General features: G+C 32.8%; 1 protein-coding gene across 1 annotated transcript; it reads left to right on the forward strand.

Annotated features, from left to right (window-relative positions):
• Positions 1–3,379: 3,379 nt before the first annotated feature.
• On the forward strand, positions 3,380–23,026 carry LOC134271298 (uncharacterized). The gene is made up of 8 exons (XM_062753522.1): positions 3,380–3,449; positions 7,237–7,341; positions 7,470–7,714; positions 10,119–10,239; positions 11,011–11,163; positions 15,381–15,497; positions 20,491–20,592; positions 22,905–23,026. Exons 1-8 carry the CDS (start codon positions 3,380–3,382, stop codon positions 22,919–22,921), a joined length of 930 nt encoding a protein of 309 aa, XP_062609506.1. The 3' UTR covers positions 22,922–23,026.
• The last annotated feature ends 230 nt before the right edge of the window (positions 23,027–23,256 follow it).

The following is a 23,256-nucleotide window of genomic DNA, read 5'->3' on the forward strand; positions in this document are numbered from 1 at the left end:
GTAAGAGTTAAACTCAAAAGAAAAAAAAAAGAAATCTGTCATGTTGCAAGTTAAAATCCCACATTAATGCACATGAACAATAAGTATTATAATAAAATTTACTAAGAACAATACAAGTTATGATATATTTAACTCTAGATTAAGAACCGATATTTATTTTTGTATAATAAGAAACTAAATTTATTTGTAAATATTTCTGCAACAGTATATCATCTTGAAATTGTGAAAGGTTGGTCACTATTACATAATTTCGCACAAAATCTTCACGTTTGGAAAGTTCTATTTAAAAGGGGTGATAGCTTCAATAAAATTAAGAACGTTCTCATAGCTTAAATTGTGAGTTTTAAAAGTCATTTAATACGTTCAATGTACAAAACATAAATTTTTATCGTTTATAAAAGTTTTGAATATGGCTATAATTCTTTAAAATAATGTTCAATTTGCAATTAGTTACACATTCATTAAAAAATGAAATTGTGTCACCCAAGGTAGGTCAAGGAAAATCTTTTATGTTAAAATTTAACATATTTGTTAGAAAACAAATGTTTAAAAACTTCATTAAACAATCTTTTGAAAAATTGGTTTACTTATTTTATTCTTTTCTATTAGTTTGCATGGGAAAACAGGGGCCTACCAAATATATTGTTTGATAACACATGCTTACATGTATATTACGATTTAAATTCAAGCCACGACAAAACAAAAGGAGTAGATATAGAAAATGTGTTTACAATTCATTTACAGCTGACAAACCTTTGTATGCCATATATAAAACAGAATAGCAATGTTATCTATGACGTGACAATCAAAGTACTCTTTTACATTTCTTTTATCCTTGTGTTAGTTTCTGACCAAACGTGGAATAACCCCCTACGCGCTAAATGTTACGCTGAGAGAGACATACGCCATTTTTTTCGAATTTTTAAATGTTAATATGTAGAGTTTGGATTTATCAAATTTCAAACAAACTATATATTAAGCCTAATTAAAAGGGTTTCTATTAACCATATTAAAATTATTCAAAAATATTGAAAAACAAAAAAAGTTAGAAAATTAGACTTTTTAAATTTTGTTTTTGGAAACAAAAATATGTATAATAAAAGGTCGTTCCTGGATAGTGAATATCAGAACACACTGAAAGGTTTAAGGGAGATGAATCGCGGACAAAATGTCATTTTAAATTCAGGAAAAGATCTATAACTTGGCACCGGAAGCGAATTTCCAAAAAATCTCTGTAAAATAACCGATATAACAACACATTAGGAATTTAATAAAATCCATCAAATAGTCTTCGAGAATTCGCGTGCACAAAATTAGATGGTCAGGAAAATAATAATAATAAGAAGAAACAGTAGAATCGCTATAAGGTCTTCCGTGAAGACGGAAGACCTTAATAAAATTTACTAAGAACAATACAAGTTATGATATATTTAACTCTAGATTAAGAACCGATATTTATTTTTGTATAATAAGAAACTAGTTCTTCCTGCGAATGCCTTTCCAATGTCCAGATACATTTGCACACTTGAAGTTTTTTTTTCAAATGAAATTCAAGTTACAGGAATATTTTCTTAATGTAGTAAGACCAAAATAGGTATCCACATATTTTTTTTTTATAAAAATTTTTGGGCCAACTTTAAAATAATGTTTGTTTGCAATCTCCCGACTCAAGGTAAAATAATTGTGTCAGCAGGTAGGTCGGAAAATCTTTTATCCATAAAATTTCAACATATTTGTCGTAGAGATAAAAGGAAAAATAAGAAAAAAGAAATTTTTAAGCCATTTTGAATGCAGAAAAATAATACCAAACAGAATATAAACACACCCCTACTAATGTTATTGCGATTTAAATTCAAGCCACGAAACCATGATAGAAGGAAATGTGTTTACAATATCATTTACACTGACAAACCTTTGTATGCCATATATGGCTAATGTTATCAATGCGCACGACAGATCTTACCACGCACCAACTGACCAATCGTGGAATGAATAGCAAAATTTACGCTAACTATACATGTTTTTATTTTACTTCGAACACGTGGTTCAGGTCAATCTATGATCAATATTAAATGGGCCACAAAAAATGTTCAACTGAAAAAAATACAAAGATTTGAAACCATGAAAAATGTCACCGGCGTTTTTAATTTGTTTTTAACTAGAAAATATGTATAATAAAATGTAGTTCAAGTTCAGAACACACGAGGTTCAAGGGTAAGGAAACCGAGCAGGATCTCCTGAGCATTTATACAGATCACACGTCTTTATTGCCAGGGAATCCACCTGACAATTGTATTCACCGATAGTACAACAAAGGAATTAATACAGACTCAAATAGCCTTCTAGTCTGACTTAGGAAAACCTAGCTATAGAATTTTACGTTTATGCAATAAATGAATTGCTTGTCATGCATTGTTAGCATGGAAATAATAGGACAAAAAGAAACAGTTGAAATTACTTTACGAAATGGGTGGAAATGTTCTTTGTGCATGCCTTTCCCATCGCCATTACATTTGTTGTTTTTTTTTCAGGTGTAAAATTCCTGTAGTACCCGTGGTAACCCAAAATGCAATTCTCATTCATCTGATTTGTCAGTTAAAGTAATGTCTGTGCCTCATTTGCTAAGCTGACGCCAAAAAATATAGTCCCGGTTCCAAATACATGTATATTTGTCCAAAAAGAATTTTTAATCCATGAATGCAGAAAAATAATATCATAGAGAATATATAAACTTATTAAAGTTGAATGAATTCAAATGAAATTGAAGTACATTTCTACAGATATCATAGGGTGGTAAAAATTGAAACAGAACATAGCTTCTCTGTTTACCAAGTCTCCACGTGCTAGTCACTTCCTAGCCACATTTCCGTGAATAATTTACCCAATCTCGCTGTAGTCTCGCTGACTCTCGCCAGAGCTACTTCCAAAGCTACTTTGAACTCCTCGGGTTTTATAATTTGCAGAACACCGAAAAATAAAAAGTTCCGAACACATTATTATGGTTGAAACAGGTATGGATGATTTCCAAATAAGAAAGTCAAGAGCGATAACCCTGAATTGCTATAAATACACAGAATAAACAAGGTGTTAGTCCTTCTGACCAATCAGATAACAGCATTTATACAAACCCATGAAAAAAATAAATAAGATACGTGGTTTTATAGTTATTTGCTAAAAAGACTTTTTGGAACAATTTTTTTGTAAACACACATTAGGAATAATATAATATTTATGACAATTCTACCGTGAACAACAGAATTTGAAAGAGTAGAAAACGTCACTAGGAGGTAGCAACCCCAAGAGTTTGACTTACGCAAAACTTTTGATATAAATACGGAAAATTTTCAGTTTTTAGAGCCTGAGATAAAAATCTTATGGAATGGAAAACAGTCTTAAGTATTTTTTGAGAGAATATAACAAAACCGTCCTTGCGGTTTCTGGTATGCGAGGTAAGATAACGGAATAAAACGCATTCATGTATAATTATAGTTATTCTCTTTCCTCCACGTTTTACGCCTTTCCTTTTGCCCATTTAAAGTCTGCATAGCTCTGCATAGTATTTGATGCTCATGAAATCCGTGATATTTTAAAACTATAAGTAGTCCATACGATAAACACTTGTGTATAAGGTGGATCTATACACATAAGCAACATCGATGAAAATCGGATGGCTAAGCAAATTTATATTTACCAAGTTAAAGTATATTTTAATAAATATTATACTTGAACTTGATAAGAACTTGCTAGTGTGATTTATTCCTCCGTAAATGATTACATTGTATCATGCATTATTTTTTTTTCTTTACCAAGATAAAAATATCAAGGTTGTTCACGGTAAATATGTGGGGAATACCTCATTCATCAAAAGTTTTCATCTCTAAAGATTTTTTGTTTAAAAAAATCTTTATGAGGAAAAATGCACGTGTTTTCTTTTTGTTCCTTAAATATGTTTAGGAGTGTGTAAAAATGATGTCTGATTGGACAAAAACTAATTACGTATGCTTGATGTATATTTATAGCAACTTTCAGTTATCGTTCTTGACTTCCATATTTGGAAATCGTCCAGACCTGTTAAAGATGGCCTTGAAACAAGTGTGTGTATTTCTAATTTATGAACAGTGATAAATAACCAATCATTCTTTTACTTAATGCAGACCAAAATGACGGAAGTATTATACAGACAATTGGTAAGGAAATCAGATTTTAATCTATTTATTAATAATTTAATAATTAATTTGTTTATATAATAAGTTGCATTTCAGGAGTAATTTAACTTGATTAACCTTTCCGGCTTATGATGCCACATTGAAATTATTTTATTTAACTTGAAAGAAAAATCATTTCTTTTTACAAATTTAAATTGATGTCATTTCAGGTATTATCCCCCCACCTATAGGTAAGAATTTAATTCTTCACATTGGAAAAACATAATTCTGCAACTTTGATGTATATTGTTCTTATTCAAATTAGTTTTATAAATGGTAAAATGTATTTAAAAACATTTTGAGATCATTATTTTAAAGAATAGCGAAATGAGTTTTATCTATTATTTCGAAAGAAAATGAATTATATAATGCATCATTTTATCAATTTCAGATCATATATCTTAAACATTTATAAACTGCTTTTGCAAGAAACATATTTCCAAAATTTGCATGAATAATTTTATATTGATTTTTTTTCAAATAATACTTTATTCTTTTAACGAGAAGAAGTCTTATTATTTATCCACTAGGGATTTTGAGTTTTTTTTGTTTTTTTAGAATTTTTTGTGAATTAATTTTCACTGTTATATTTATTGTTTTCTGATTAAAAAGTCGAATGTTTACCATCCCGATATTTTAGGGATCTCTAAAGTTGTCAATTTTTACTAATGGACCCTATGGGGATTTTTGTAAAAGCGCCAAATTATTTGTTTTATTTCTGCCTTAAGAGATTTCTTGTTCAGTTAAGTTAATGAAGGTTTTTGTTAAAAGTCACTAAATTGTGATTTTTAAAACACAAAAACAAAAAAACGTTGACCTCCCAGTTTGGCCTTAGTCTCAATTACAAAGTTTATTTTTTCGATGCCAAATACCTCTAAAATTGCCATATTGCGGTATTAATACATATCGTTGCAGATGAATTATCGACGCAGATAATTTTCTTGGTAAAAAAAATACTAATATGTTTCTTTTGATGTTCTGTCATCAGTTTCTAGTATGATATCCACGGACGTCTACAAACACATAAGCGAGTCATGAGCGAGTCATGTGTGATGCATTGCTTACAAAATCGGAAAACAGTGACTTCGTTAGAGCCATTTCAGCGTTTTTCCTAATTATTGTCTTAAAATCTCATGTTCAGACCAGTAGACTTGACAAAATGTGTTATAACTTTACATTAAAATCACAATGGGAAAGTCATGCAGACTCGAATCAGACTCGGCCTCGTTAAACATGGGTTAAGACTAAAAATATATAAAACACAAGATAACTGTCTTGAAATATAAGCGATATTTGGGCAAGGGTAAGGAAACGTGATAGAGGGGAGGCCGAGCACATATATATTGCTCATATTTCAAAACAATGACCATGTATTTTGTTTATGAAGGGTATGGAGATAAAAAAACACTATTTAATATCGAAGTCCATAAAACAATACAAAATAGGAGCAGAGCACACAAGGACCTCTGAAACATCAAAAGTGGGATCAGTTACCATGGAGTAATGAGCATCCCCTGCCGATCAGTCACATCCGCTGTGTGCTCCTTGTCATAATCGATAAATAACGGAAAAACGTCAGTCAGCATTTGACTATTTGCTGACAAAGTCATTGTATCGACGAAAGAACTTACGAAATAATGACTTTAAACGAGACTGCTAATATTGTTGTTTCTTGATTCATCAACGTGTTTGTCAATAATTTACCTCGTTTTAGAAATTGTTCAAACGTAGAACATGCTCTTGCGTATCGAATCAACTGAGATGTATTAACGTCGTATGCAGGTGATGAAGGTATATTGCTGCATTAGTAAGGGCAGCGGACGATAGAAAATTTATAGTCATCACGTTTATCATAGAGCTTGGTTGTTAGAATACCATTAAAGTCTTTTTCAAGTAAAATCCCTCTGATGTTTTGGAGGTCCGTGTTTGCTCTGTTCCTATTTTGTATTTTTCATTTACTTTGATATTGAATACTGTTTGTTTTCTCCATATCCTTCTGGTTAACTTCAGCTAAAATGCATTTCCAATTTAAGGTTTCATTTGCTAATAAGGTGATGATAACAACGATTAACGTCACAAAATGTTGACTTTAAACAAGGTTGTTGAAATTCTTGTGATAATAATTTAAACTTGATTTAGATTCTTAGGGTATGCTATGTATCGAATGAGTTAGGAGACAAATAGCACTTGAGCAGGTGATAGCAGATTATTATTTAATGAAAAAGGATGGCGATAAAAAAATAAATCACAGGAAGAGAGGGTTGCTTTGACCGGTCGGCAGGGGCTGCTTACTCTTCCATGGCACATGTAAAGCAGATGCCTTTGCTCTGCTCCCTTTTCGTATTGTTTCTAATGACCTTTGAACTTGACTATTATTTGTTATCTTGCTATCTAATTTTTATGTATTGATTAATCATATTAGCTATAAAGTTACAATTTCAAATTACTTTTTCAGCTTTTAAAACAGTTGGTAAGTTATATTCTATTATTTCGTTTGCGGTAGATTTTTTTAAAAAAAGTAATTCTTCAACTTAGTTTTTAGACAAACATTTTGTTTTTTGTTTATGAAGTTATGGAAATGTTTTTTACAAAAATAAAATTAAAAAAGACCCATATAAGGACCAAAATTTCTAACCTTAAATATCAATTGTTTGTAAAATATCCTGATATTATTTTAAAGCATATCAGAGTAGAAAGGGATTTACCAAGAGAAACAAAAATTTTATTACCTAAGCAGAAATAAATTATTAAAGATTGCATTGAAATCTATGGAAGGAAGTAATTTTTTTAAGATAAAAAAATAAATACTTCAAATATCAAAAAATGCTGGAGTGGAAAGATGTATTTGATAATTGGGAATAGAAAAACAATTAAAAATAATTTTTTTATCAGACAGATTTTTTTTTAAATTAATTTTTATTGACTAAAATCAAAAATACACAAACACACACACACACACTCACAAAAATAAAAATGATAACCTTTATTTAACAGTAATACAAAAATTTCTATGAATTCGATCATTCTGCAGATTATACTCAGCTTGCCTGCGGATTTGATAGCAATATCTGTATGTGGCAAGATGCAAAGAGGTGGATGCACGCCCATGGCGGTCCAAATTCAACAGTACCGAAGGGTAATTCTTTCGAAAGAGTAATTCACACAGTTCTGCGAATAGATCTGTAAAGATGATCACCAAACTTTCCCTATAGACTGTTAATTAATTAGCACTGTTAATTAATTAGCATATTCCTTTGGTTACAGGAGGATATCTGAGGTATTCGCAATTTAATGAAATAAATGGGGATGCATTTTTGTTATCGCCAATCGTTAATAACACTGAGAATTCCTATTGCTTCCTTGTGCAATACCAAATTCTCGGTGAGGCAGACTTGCAGCTTTACATGGATGATGATTTGGTACTCAGTTTGCTGAGGAATAACTCGGACTCCAGCGGTTTATGGCATCTAGAGAGAGTGAACATAACAAATCTCAACGACGGGTTTCAAGTGAGTAGACAAAGAAAACTTAACGAGAATTTACAAGCGAACAGACATAACAAACTTGGACGAGAATACATAAGTAGACATAACAAAATCTAACGAGAAATGTCAAGCGAGTTTATGGCTGGTCAATTTGCCTTTTTTTTTTGGTAATTGCTACCCCTGCTCTTTTGTTGATTCCAGTTATATAGTTATTTTAGTGATCAATTACAACCATTGACATATTCAGCATTTAAGACCTTATCATAAGTATAAAGACTTAACACAAAGAGACAGTTTTCAATAACAAAGTATGTAGAATTAATTAATGAACTGGAGAAAACATTTGAAGATAATTTTTATTAAGTATTCACAATAATCCTTGAAAGTAAAAGGTATTATAAAAGATAAATGAAGGATATGGAGATAACGAACAGTATTCAATATCAAAGTCCATAAAACAATACAAAATAGGAGCAGAGCAAACACGGGCCTCCAAAACATCAGAGGTGGGATCAGGTGCCATGGTGGAGTGAGCATCCCCTGCTGACCGATCACCTGCCGTGTGCTCTTTGTCATGATCGGGAAATAACGGGAAAATCCGTGGTCAATTCAGTTCGTAAATAATGGACTAACAATTAGTATGAAAAACGTCAATCAGCATTTGTCTATATGATAAATTGTATTTGCTGACAAGGTCATTGTATCTACCGTAGAATTTACGAAATGATGACTTTAAATGCAATAAACAAATGGAATAGTGAACAGGACAAAAAGGAACAATGAAACGTCAAAGGTTCATAAGAAGAGTGAGAATTGCCTTAATACGAAAAGTCGCACTATGTAACTATGTAACAATCAGGTGAAAAGAAATATATTGAGATAACGAACAGTATTCAAGCTCAAACGTCCATTCAACAATACATAATAGGAGCGGAGCAATCATGGACCTTCGACACATTAGAAGTGGGAGGTGAAAGAGTAATCCGTAGTATAACTTACCAAACTATGATACAAATCAGACTACGTAGAATGTGGAACGTATGTTGAATTTATGAACAAGTGCGTTATACAGTAAACTTTTCCTAACCGGTTGGCTGCTACTGAACGAAATGTCCAGATTAAGGGTTCAGTTTACTGAGAATTTTGTATACTAATAAAGTGATTTTTTTTTCATAAGAGATAAAATGTATTTGTGATGAATTCGCATGATAGTAGTTTTCAAAAATTTCACTAACTCTTTATACACAATCAATACAACCTTCTTTAAAGCAAACAGCGCATCGCAGATATTTTGTCATTACCTATCATATTCACCTTAGCAACTTTCTAAAAACCGTTTTTGATAAAATTCTGTTTGTGATCAATTTAAGACACCGTTACTTTTTACATTTACCAGCAAAGACAAATTGTTTAACAATCGTCTTAGAAAAATGGCCCTGTTTCAGTATTCTACGACAAGTAGGGTCATTCTTCGACCACAGAAAACTCTTCCAGACCGCTTATGCTTATTACAAGTATGATCCTTAATGTATTGGCTTTTGATATCAAAAATTGTATAAACACCTTAATCACACCATTATACAAAGAGAAAGACATTAGTTGCACCTCATCACGCTTTCAAACCTTTAGTCGGTATTTATTACGTCTCTTGTCGATCATTATCACTCCTCTGCCCATCCACAGTTATATTTCCTTGAAATAGTGTAAAAGGGGCAGATATACTGCGCTAATGTTATCTATATGTTTATATTTGTTTTGTTCATGTGCACGCGTGCAATGCTAAAGTTTAAATGGTTTTTGTACACTTCTTTGTTTATGTTGTTAAAAAGTGGCCGGTGTACAAATTTCAGGGGCATTTTTTAAAAAATTATTTTTATTATTATTTTTATAGAAATTTTGTATAAAAGTTTGTCAAAGTTTCAACCTGAACCTTAGAAATCGGGTCGATATCTAAAAGGAACAGTTTTCAAGGGGAGGAGCATCAACGGGAGGGGCATTAAGGAACTTTTGACTTATGTACGGATTATTTAGGCCCTTGTTACCTAAACTTATTCATCAGGAGGAGCTCGCCCCGTTGTTAATTATCTTTTTATTAAGAGCGTGACCTTACGAAGCGAAACAGTTTAGAGATAAATACATAAACAAGAGAATATTACATTATAGCAGTAAATGATGTGATAAAATGAGAAAAGCTGACGTTATCCCATTTCTCATATAGTTTAGTTATTAGTTGGCCAAAACTTACTCTAGGCAGTAAAACATTCAAATATGAAGCTTGTATGGCAAACCCTGTCAGGTATCCTTTACTTCTAGTTCATTGAACTGATAAAAAATATTACAGTTTCATCGCTGTTATCTTTTTTCAATCAAACCTAAACAATAAATCTATTCAAGTTTTTTTTAAAATCAGAGATAATGTGTTTTACAGTTATATCTATATGTTGACGACAGAAGCCCGGATAATGTAACAGTATCAGTCGATTACACGGACTTACGATCTGGACCCTGCGATTCCTCAATGATGATGGAGGACGTCCCGAGTTACCTCAGTAAGACTTTTTAATGTGGCTGAGGTCAACAAATTCACCATCAGATACAACTTATTTTTTTAGATATGATATTCCATAGCCTAAAGACACCTTTGGCGTTATCATCACTATCATATTGTTTGAATACTAGTGTTATGCTGCACCTTTCTTTCCAAATAATCTAAAGTAAGTAAATAGGTAAAATTACAGAGACATTACAGAGAAAATGAAATTCAAAAGATAAAGAAATGCACATATATTTCCAAGCGAAGCAAAGACCATATACTTATATAATATACAATCCACAAAAGATAAATATTTACATAAATGTGGTTGGTTCTATATCTTTTTGTTTGTTAAACGCACATAACAAGGATTTTCACTCATTATGAGACTCCACTACTTGTCGGTGAAGGACTGCAAATTTAAATTTATGTTCGAGACACAACCTATATAGGGCTCTATATCGTACAATCACATACTGCATACTTCGAAGGACTATTCCACAAATCATCAATGAGATTCGAACCCGCAACAAAAGGATATATTCCTTACTCCTCTAGAGCAAACGATCTTAGTTTTGTGCCACGTGAGCTAATCTATAAGTATGTAAAAATCACTTTATCTCCAGCCACATCAAACGGTTAAAGCTTTCATTGGAATAGTAACGAGACAGTCATTCCCAACATTGGTTCTTTTAAACAAAATATACCCAGTAACACAATAAGGCTCATGTTAGCTATATTCTTCAATAGAATTGGTTTTAAGTTTTTAAGTTCCCTTTGATTTTAGGTGATATCAGTGTACCTGATCTTTCGGGAGGCCTCGGGGGAAATCTTCATCCAGATGGAGGGGACCTGTCAGCTCCACACTCCAATGATGAAATCCCACTACCCTTAACAATTGGAGTTCCAGAACCCTCAACATTTGGAGTGGAAAATGACGGTAACAGTGCATAATATAAAGTCCCTTTTGAGGTAACCTGAGTAAACTCAGTTGACCTATTGCTATCCTCTTTCCTCCGTCGTCATGCGTCGTGCATTAACATTTGAACATTTTCAGCTTCTTCTATTAAACTGCTAAACCAATTTCAAACAAGTTTTGCATCTATGGGTAAAGGGGAACAAAAAATGTGAATTTCATGGTCCCTGCCCCCCTTGGAGCCTAGGGAGTGGGGCCAAAACCACTAAAATTAGGGCAATCTTTAAAAATCTTCTTTACTCCTGAACATCAAGCAGTCAAACTGTTGGTATGATTTATTAAGCATTGAATCTTTTACCAGAACTGTGAAATTCATGGCCAAAGGTCAGGGGTTATAGTGCTAGGGCGGGGCAAAATAGATTATTTCGTGAGAATGCATTATTTCTTTGAAATTCTCCTTTTCTGCTCCTGGGCATTAAATAAACTAACCAAGTAATTAGTTAAGTTGAATAAGATTTTCTCTTCCAAAATTGTAAATTTCATGGCCCCAGGGTTAGGGGTTTTAGTACTTGGGCGAGGGTATATAGATTTTATCGTGAAAACGAATCATTTCTTTGAAAATCTTCTTCTATGCTCCTGGGTATTGAATAAACTAACCAAGTACATAGTTTAGTTGAATAAGCCTACCTCTTCCAAAATTGTGAATGTCATGCCCCAGGGTCAGGGTTCTGGTGCTAGGGCGGTGCTATATAGATTATGTAGTGAAAATAAATTATTTATGGCACGCCAAATTCACAAAAATGAGCTAAACATAGTTTTACAGTCGATAAACTAGATTTATCGGTTTAAACTATAGTTAACGGACTGTAAACTATAGTTAACAACGTTAATCTATATTTTACATCTGTAATTAAACCATAGTTAACACGATAATCTATGTTTCAGAATCGTAAATTATACTTAACATTGAAAACAATCATTTGCGATTGCAAAACATAGATTATCTGATAAGTACAGTTTCACGAATTGTAAACTATGGTTTACAACTCTTACCTATAGTTAACGATCTGATAAGTATAGTTTCACGATTTGTGAAACTATGATTAACAACTCTTAACTATAGTTCACGATTGTAAATTAAAGTTTACAGACCTGAATCTATGTTTATCAACAAAATCTATTGTTGACGTTTTATTCGAGACAGAGAAACTTAGATTAGCATACGTAAACCGTAGTTAACAATCGTTAAATATAGTTTTACAAATGGAAACTATAATTCACGAATTGTAAACTATAGTTCACGGTTTGTAAACTATAGTTTATAGTCGATAAACCTAGTTTATGTAATGGTTATAAGCCGAAAATAGTCCATTATGTCAGATATTAGACGACCCGAGGCGCGTTAGCGCCGAGGATAGTCCAATATCTGACATAATGGTCAGTTTGAGGCTTATAACTACCTTAAAACATTTCACCACTGTCGAACACTCCCATTGTTAACTTATTGGACAGCCACAGGTAAAGTCTCGTTCTGCGTGGATGATTCATACACTTCAATACCCTTATCTGGCACTGTCCAATTAGTTATCACCGAGGAGCAAGAAAATATGATGTGGGAGAAGGAAATTCTTGGTTCTCAAAGTCCACAGCAACTTCTTGATACAATGGTTTATTTGATTGGACTTAATTTTGCATTGAGAGCTGGACAAGAACATCGTAATTTGCGTGTTGGAGAAAACTTACAACTGTTTTTGAAAACGTCTGCTGTTACGAAAGACGATATCTGCAGTACAGAGAGGACATATCCAAATATCCAACTGGAGGGCTAAATAGTCGCAAAACGGCCCCAAAAATAGTGAACGCATATGGAAATCTGGAATGTCCAGAGAGATGCATTGTATCCCTGTACGAAAAGTGTATTAACCTCAGGTAAATTTCAACGTTTTTACTACATTATTCTGTACAACTAGAATGAAGCAAAAATCATGAACTTCAATTTGTATCCGCAATGTATACTTTATAATGAATTCAAGATTTTTTTTTTTACAGATCCAAGGACGGGAAGTCATCCGCCTTTTATTTGCCTCCGTCTAAATTTTTCACAACAGACAAATGATATGACGACGCCCCTGTCGGTATCCATCCACTTCAACAAACCGTTGCCAAGTTGTGTAGGATTGTAGAATTTCAAGGCTTTTTCTCCAACCATTCTCTGCGCGCGACAGCTGCGACACGTCTTTATTCAGCAGGCGTAGACGAACAGCTGATAACTGAGAAAACGGGCCACAAATCACTTTCGGTACGAAATTACAAGCGAACCTCTGAGGGTCAAGAAAGACGTGTAAGTGATATCGTACAAGGGAGAAAACCAGGAACATCGAGCTCACCTACCAAGAAAGCCAAAGATGTGGATTCTTCAAAAATGTCATGTCAGTGTCCGTGTCCAACAATTTCTGTGAATGTTCAGAAGGATGCGAGTGTTACAATTAATGTGAAGTTTAATTACTAAAGCTCGTAAATAACATTCTCTTGTGATTTTCGGTGTTAATTTTACAGAATTAAAATCAAATTTATTTAAAAGCCTTGTTTCTTTGATTCATTTTTGCAGTTTACCTGTGACTGTCCAATAAGTTTCAACTTATTGGACACCTACAGATAACTTATTGGACGGTGTGCAGAACAATAAGAAATTCATTGTACCGGGTTTAACAAAAGATGACGTCACAGACATGTTTTAATAATTGCAAATGTAAAAAGATGAAATATTCAATATCAAAGACATTGATTTTTTTCCATCCCATATTTTCACAATGTTCATTCAGCATTACCATCATTAACAGAAACAAAGTCGAAACAATGACTTCTTCATTTATTTTGTTTGTATAAAAACAAATTCAGAGAATGTGTGTCCCCCACTAAAAGGTAAAGAAGAACATGCGCAGATCGGGGGGGGGGGGGTATCCTCCGGGTTGAAGAAGTGTTAAATGTATATAGTGAAACAAATAAACATTGCCAGATTTGATTGCTTATTCCTTAAATGTGTACAAAAGATTTTTTTATATGCTTTTAAAAAAATTATCATACCCTGATAGCGATTTTATAAGAAAGTATGTACACGTCAGACGTCTTAACTTCTTTATTTCATATGTGCAATTAAATCAATTAGTAGTAAAAATAAGAAATTTATTGTACAACCGAATCATACCTCTTGGATTTGAAATCCATGCAAATTGAATTGAAACAATAGGTCACATATACATGTTTATATTCATGTTTGATGGTGTCAAATCATGATTTAAAGCCTCAATGAATGTACAAAAAAGATTTGGAGCTTCTATAAACCATATCTCTTCTTCAATACAAAAATAAAGTTTGATATTTACATATCCAATGTCTTTGTCCGAGATAAAATTACAAAGTGCAAAATACTTTATTTCTACATAAATGTATTGGTTCATCGGTAGGCGTGGTTAAAAAAATCACGTGCGGGGCGAGACAAAATTGAGACCTGTAGCATGTGAATTAGCAGAATCAAGAGAATGTAAATATAAGGAATAATTGTCAAATTTTCTGATATCATGATGATAATCAATCAAAAACCAATCGTTTGATTACATCATGAAACCAAAAAATTAGACAATTATTCCTTAAAGAAAACTGAAAAATCGTCCAGTTATAAATGTTACAAAAAATGACAGAGGATACAAATGAAATGAATATTAAAAGGAAAAAAGTTTTTATTTTATTAAATAAAATCAATAAAGATTCCGCAATTCAAAAAATGCACAAAGTCGATCGGAAGTGTTTTTGGTCTTTCGTTGTAATAATTTATTACTATATGTCAGTTGAAGACTGCAAATTTAGACTTTTGCTTGGCTCCTACGACAGGGAGCAGTGAGTGATCTTTTTGTGCCACCATCTACTGCGATCATGGTTTGAGCAGTCTCATTCAATGGATTTGAATCCACGTTCGCGGTAGGACTTGGACTCCCTACTATACGGTCCTAGAAGAAACGTTCTAAGTACTCCGTTATGCGAACGAATCCATAAACAAAAATACAACTTAGACAGTCACATTACCCATCTGAAAAAACTTTTTGTTTTTATTGAAATATTAACGAGGAAGTTCATTCCCAAAATTCTTTTTTTTCGTTATGAAACTTTAACAACATTAAGATCGATGGGCCCTTTTGCTTGCTAGATTCTGTAATACCAGTGATTTGAGTTCCCTTAAATTTCAGGACGTCTCCCTGCCACTGGGCTGATTTTACCTGATTCACTTTTGCCTGAATTTGGAAGTGAGGATATAGCACAACCGCCTTCTCTCCTGACCAAGCCAGTAGTGGATAACGGTAGCAGTGCTTAATTAATTTTTTTATTTAATGCATTTCAAGAAAAATTTATGAATGTTTGGTTATTGAATTGAACGAAGTTTAACGTTCCATACGACAATAAAATTGAAAACAACATAAAATCAATCAATCTTATATTCATGTTTTTCCCTTTATGCAATTAATGAACACAAGAGGCCCATGGACCTTATAGGTCACCTGAGAATCATGCAACAACTTTCAAATGATAGAATTTGGTTCATGTTTTAAGACAGATGCTACAGCATTCACAATTTTGAAAGAGGCTGGCACCATTGCTAATCATAACTATAAACTTAGCAATTATTAACTAATCAGTAATATTCAGCAATAATCAGAAGTGCCTCTACCACACACGAACCCCTGACCCTTGGTTCAAAGATTGCACAATTTATGAAAAGGCACACTTGCGTATTAAAAATGTTTGATTAATACCGAGGAGGGATTTCAAACAATTCATTTTCAGTATTTAAGTAGAGCCCCTCTAAGGTATCCCTGACCAAGGGGCCTGGAAATTCATATTTCTGGAAGAAGAAACCCTGCATATCATAACTATATAGGAAGTTCATCTGTGTTAATTACCCAGGAGCAGAGAAGAAGATTTTCAAAGAATTAATGTACATGTATTTTCACTTTATAATCATTATAGAGCCCCGACCTAACACCAGAACCCCTTTACCTGGGGCCATGAATTAATGCATTTTCATTGTATAATCAACAGAGCCCCACCCTAAAACAAGAACCCCTGACCTTGGGGGCCTAAAATTCAAAATTTTAAAAGAGGCACTCTTACTCATTATAACTATGTACTTAGTTATTTTAATTTATATCCAAAAGCAAAGAAAAATATTTTCAAAGAACTAATGCATTTTTCACTATATAATTAATAGAGCCACGCCCAAACACTAGAACACCTGACCCTGGGGACCTAACATTCAAAATTTTGGTAGAGGCGTTTTTGCTCATCATAATTATGTACTTAGTTAGTTTATTTAATACTCAGGAGCAGAAAAGAAGATTTCAAAGAATTAATGCATTTTTCACTATATAATCAATAGAGCCCCGCCCTAACACCAGAACCCATGACCCTGGGGCCATAAAATTCACAATTTTACAAGAAGCACTCTTGCTCATTATAACTATGTACTAATTTAGCTATTTGATACTCAGGAGCAGAGAATAAGATTTTCAAAGAATTAATGCATTTTCACTATATAATCAATGTAGCCCCGCCCTAGCACTAGAACCCCTGACCCTGGGGCCATGAATTTCACAATTTTGGTAGAGGACTCAATGCTGGTTACAATCATGTCAACAGTTTGATTGCTTGATGTCCAGGAGTAAAGAAGAAGATTTTTAAAGATTGCACTAATTTTAGTGGTTTTGGCCCCACCCCCCAGGCCCCAGGGGGACAGGGACCATGAAATTCACAATTTTTGTTCCCCTTTAACCATAGATGCTATATGCCAAAATTGGCTGAAATGGGTTCAGCGGTTTCAGAGGAGAAGCCGAAAATGTTCAAATGTTAACGCACGACGCACGACGAACGACGACGTACGAAAACGGATAGCAATAGGTCACCCGAGTTTACTCAGGTGACCTAAAAAGACTTTAAATTGTAAACGACTATATACAGTGTGCATGTACATACTTTCACCTCATAAGCTCGATTAGTTGATTTATCATAAAAAGAAGCACCTGGGGTGACTGCTTGTTGTAAAGGAGTTTTTGACGGAATGGTGGCAGGATTATTGCCATTCCCTTCCAAGACAACGTCATATGGGCTTTGAAATGGTACATTGATATCGTAGTAGAAACTTTTTTGCTTAATATTTAGTCGTTTGTAACAATCAGCGTTTCTCGCAAAAAGTAGGTTGAATTGCTTATAAATCGATTATAAGTAGACAATACTTTTTGTTATACCTTTAAAAATGTGTTCCTATACAAATCTATACGAAAGTGAGATGTTGGGCCGGTCTAAGAGATGTTGGACCGCTTACGTCACAGAATGGGCGGAACTTAATATCATTTTCATTGGTTGGTGTTCAAAAGTGACGCACCCGAGGTAACAGAATGGAAGAACACAAAAATCATGTATGTTCAAAAAAAAAAAAAAAAAAAAAAAAAAGAAGAAAAAGAAAGGTATAACAAAACATTTATTGACTATGTTCTCGGGCAAAATGCGTTTTGTCGACCCTCGAGCCAAACTAAAAGCAATCAGATATAACACCTGTATTAAAAAATAAAGGGAGCCCAGAAGAATAGCAAATAATAGACCAATATCACTTACTAGTAGCATCTGTAAAATCATCGAAAAAAATATATTTAAATATCTCTACAACTATATGAATGATAACAATCGTCTCTCGAAAAATCAATCAGGCTTCTATAGCCCGGTGATTCCACTGTTAATCAGCTTGTTGAAATTTACAACACAATCATTTCAAATCTTGATCAAGGCAAAGATGTTAGGTTTGTCTTCTGTGACATATCTAAAGCTTTTGATAAAGTATGGCATAAAGGTCTGTTATATAAATTGCAACAATATGGTTTCAAAGGTGAAATCTTAGGTTAGATTGAGAATTATCTCTGTGATAGAGTTCAGAAGGTAGTGTTAGAGGGATACTCCTCTGGAGTTGGAAAGTGTATTAACATTAATGCTGGAGTTTGCAGATGACACATCCTTGTTTGTTATTGTTGATGCTGACATAGATAACCCATCCATATCTCTTACTGCTGACCTTGAAAAAATAAGGCAGTGGTCCCATCAATGGCTAGTTGAATTTAAGTCTGATAAGACTGTTAATGTCAATTTCAACATATAATGTGGTGTTGATTCACTAAGTCTGGATAATAATTTTTCATTTTTTTTAGTCATGTACACACTTTCATAAGAAACTCTAAGAGGTTTTCATGGAAATTTTAGTTTATAATGATATTCCATGGGAAAAAAATATTACGTTTGGCAAGCTACTTGTTAGGAAATTTTTGCTACTCTGGGTCAACAACAATTGTACAAACAGATGTTGTTTTTGTTGGTTTTTTAGGTCAACTTGTTTGTTATTGTTGATGCTGACATAGATAACCCATGGGGCCAAAACCATATCTCTTACTGCTGACCTTGACAAAATAAGGCATGTAATGACCATTGAGTACTCTACCAAAATTGTGAAATCAATGGATTATATAGTTGAATTTAACCCTAATAAGACTGTTAATGTCAATTTCAACATATAATATGGTGTTGATTCACTAAGTCTCGATAATACTCAGTAATTTTTCATTTTTTAAGTCATGTACACACTTTCATAAGAAACTCTAAAAGGTTTTATGGAAATTTTAGTTTATAATGATATTCTTTGGGAAACAAATATTACTTTTGGCAAGCTACTTGTTAGGAAATTTTTGCTACTCTGGGTCAACAACAATTGTTCAAACATATGTTGTTTTTGTTTGTTGTTTTTTTGTTTGTTTGTTTTTTTGTTTATATTTTATATCATTAATATTTTTTTTCATTTGTTAATTTTTTTTCTATTCTTTTGTTTTACTCTCTCTCTCTCTCTCTCTGAATTCATTCTAAATATGTACCAATGGATACTCTACCCTTCATACATTTTTAAATGTTTATATGTACTTGTAATTGTACCTTGACCTATGGAGAGAACGATCATAGGCATTTATGCCTGCTGTTCAATCCACTTCACTGAATGAAATATATTTTAAAGTAAATAAATTGAAAGGCCTGTACTGCAAAAGATAATATTTTTTCTTCGTCGGTGCTATAATTTTGTTTGCTATTATGAACATGGACCTTTTCTTTATGATATTGTAACGTTTTCTAAGAGGATTTGTTTTTGCCCTCGTCACAAAATGTTGTGGACCCTGTGTTTTAATTCCGGAACTCTTGATCTTTATAGACCTATAATACAAGAAGAACGTCAGAGTTTGTTTCAACGAGTGTATTAATAATATCCAAGTGCAATTTTACCAAATAAAATCCAAGCTATGTATACATGTATATGTATATCCGTTTACTGTCTCCTCATATACTCTCTGTCTGGCACCTAACGTGATTAGGGTACCCATTATTGGATTAAGCTCCAAGATTAGGGGCGCCTGTTAAGGCATTAGGCTCCATGTTTAGGGCACATGTTAGGGCATTAGGCTCCAAGTGTTAAGGCCGCAGTACCATTGTTACTGTTCAATACACCTAGTACATTTAGGGCAACGGTTAGACACTAATTAAGCACCAAAATTAGGGCACTAATCAGGTTTCATGTTTAAGACCTTTCATACAAAGAAAATTCTTAACACTGTTTTATTTATAACAGATACATATTTTCATCTTAAAAATTTATAATTATATCTAATGCTTCTTTCTACAACTGAGAAATATGAAATTAAATGATGAAAGTGTATTAATACAGTTCGCAAAAAGATACACAATTTCTCCCAAAATTATGTCTAACGTCACAACTTGTCACTGCAAATTAAGACCAGGGGCCACATAAGACTTAGATGAGCTCACTTTTAATCCCAGTTTCAATTTTTCACTATTAATTCCTTGGTAAAAGTTAGACTGATATCAAAAGTAGGTTCATCTAGGTTTGATGGCTTTGGAGCCAGTATTTGGTACTTAAAATCCTTGAGCAATGATTGAAATTTTTGTGCCAACATCTACCTGTGTACTTTAACCTCTGTTTATACGGTCTCATCTAATGAACCTGAATCCACGTCCTCGATGGGACTCGAACTCCATACTCCACGAATTTAGATTAAACATTCTAACCACTACTCCACGCGGGCGAACTTAACAGAAGGTAAAAATTATATCTTGCCCTTTTGTTTTCATTGAAATCACAGTAACAACTTACTTTATTTCCAAAATTAATTAGTTTTTTTTCATTTACATTAAGATCAATGGACCTTTATGTTTGAAAAATCAAGAAATATCGGTGATTTTAATTACTTTAAATTTCAGGAGATATCCCTGCAATTGCAAGTTTGCCTGCGGTCGAAGGCTTCAGGGGAAATCTGCAACCAGTCGGAGAAAACCTGGCATTAACTCTTCCTCCACATTCAGGTGATGAAGATTCACTAATGCCTAAGTTTGAAAGGGAAGAGATAGGAAAACCTTCTTCTCACCTTACCGAACCAGTAGTGGATGATGGTAACAGTGCTTAATTAAAAGTCTTTTCATTTATTTAAAGAAATAGAGAAATAATTTTAAAAGTCTAACTTGACCTAACGCAAAAAAAGAAGGGGTGGGGGTGGTAGGGGTATTCAAAAATTGCCTTAAAGTCTACATTTAAATACGCTTTACATATAAGAACTTTTAAATAAGTAAGTTAATATATTTTTGAAGCAAAAGCAATATTCCAATTTGATTTTTTTTAAAAAATGTGCATTTTTAGATTCATAGCAAAGTGATCGACCCCCGTCTGAAAGACGCGCGGGAATGTGATTTATTGAGAAAGGGGAAGGGGGTGATTTTCCGCGATTAAATCAAAACTGGTACATGTAGTACGAAAATTATACAAAAAATTATGAAGAATATTTTTACTATCAGCTACCTAAAGAAAGTTTTTTACCAAAATTAAACGACAGGTTTTTTTTCACAAAAAATTTTGAATTTGAAAAATACACAAGTTACAAGGCTTAGATAATTCATAGTTTTTCAGTTTAAGGTCTTTAAAAATTGATTAGTTGATATGTATATCAAAAAGATGACTGTTTTGTGTTAAATGGTTAAAGGAAGAAGTCATTGAAATTTGACAGTTATATCTAACCTGGCTTTTTAGGAAATCAAGGTTTAAGTAGTTCATTGATTAAAAATTTTCTCTCCTTATAAACAACTAAATGGGGGTAACTTTTGGAATTTCCTGTCCAAAAACCACTCTAACGATTTTGTCCAAAATGTGCATACATGCAGTAGATATAGTCATGTACTAAATATAAAAAAATAACGAAAATTAAACGACAGGAATTTTTTGGGGTAGGTGTGTTGTACATCCTTAAGAGTGAAAGAATTTTCAAAATATGGAAAAAACAAAATCGCTCAATTTCACATCCTGAAGTGACCTCATCACCGAAGAGTTATCAAACAGGTTCAATTATTTATCATAGCTAAGATTTGCAAGAATATTGAACAGGCAATACACATTTTTTCAAAGTGCCGATATTAATGCAAGAGTTATCAAACAGCTTTTTGAAAAAAAATTCAATTATTTATCATACCTAAGATTTGCAAGGATTATATTGAACAAGCAATACACATGTTTTTATAAAGCCTCTTCCAAAATTGTGTTAATATGGTCTATCTATATATATCTGCATAAATTCTTTAATGCACTTTGTACAAAAGGGTTCAAAATTTGTGAATTTGGTGTTAGGGCGGGACTCAATTAATTATTCATGTGAAGTGAAAATGCATAAATTCTTTGAAAATATTTTCCTATGCTCCTGGGTATTATGCCAATGATTTAAGTAAATATTTATGATGAAGAAAGGCACATCTTCCAAATTGGTAATTTCAGGAGCCTAGGTCAGGGGTATTAGGAGGTTACATAGTCTGATCTGAAAATATATTAACGCTTTGAAATTTGCTCTTTGCTATTAATCAACCATTAATGATGAAAATAAAATTTATGATAAAAATTCCCAAAATTTTGAAATATGTTACCCCAGGGTCAGTAGTTCCTATGGGATGGGGAGCCCAACTGATTATACAGTTGAAATGCATTTTCTCTTTGTTACTGTGATCTACCTCTGAGTATTAAGTAACCGGAATAAGCAGGCTAACTGTATCGTTATAATAAGCTATGGTACCTCTTTCAAAATTGTGATTTTCATGGCCTCTGGTTTAAAACACTAACCAAATTCAATTGTTGGAAAGTTGTTACATGATACTCAAGTGACCTAAAAGGCCCGTGGGCCTCTTGTTTCATTAGTTTTCTAGTTTGAAAACTCAGCACACATCAAAGCACATTGTACTACGACAGTGTAAACGTACTGCATCAATTATGTAGATGTGATGAAATATGCAAAAAAACTTGAGGCGGCTTATAAAAAAAGTATTCTGCCCAAAGTTTTGTTGTATCGTTTAACATTGATTAAAATAAGCTGCATTTCTTATCATCAAATTTCAGTGTCGACAATAAGATAATGTAGTGTTCGAAAAATGGCTTTACATTTAGCATATTTTAAAATTAACGTCAAGTGGAGTAACACTTTTTTTAACTAACTCATTGTTACGTAGGCAAATTTTGTTATAAAAAAATAATAAAATCTTTATTCATTTAAATGACGTGTTACAACTAAAATTAAGTTAATTGTTTGTAATATGGATTTGAATCGCATCACTTTAGTTTTAATCATTACTTTACTTCCTTTCAGGGCCTACAAGATTGTAATAATATCTTTGGCAGAATGGTAAGGAATTGGTCAGTACTATTATCCTTTGATTTATCAATTGATTGTATGTTGTTTTACGTCCCATTCGAAAACTTTTAAGCATGCGCAAGATATGTTAAATTTAAAAGTAAAAGTTAAATTGAATTACCCAAATATGAAAAAGATGTGTCAGACTCTGTGGTATCTTTTATCTCAAGCTCACTAGGATATATCGTATTGACATTAGAATGGTTTTTTCTTACAAAATCATCAACAATTCTAGAAAAATAAAACGTATTATTTACAATTTATTATAGATAGAAAAGATTGATGACACATTTGTTTCATATTGTAA

This window comes from Saccostrea cucullata, unplaced genomic scaffold (assembly GCF_032062105.1).
Source record: "Saccostrea cucullata isolate Sc308-1 unplaced genomic scaffold, CSIRO_AGI_Scuc_v1 ctg177, whole genome shotgun sequence".
In the NCBI taxonomy this organism is placed as follows: domain Eukaryota; kingdom Metazoa; phylum Mollusca; class Bivalvia; order Ostreida; family Ostreidae; genus Saccostrea; species Saccostrea cuccullata.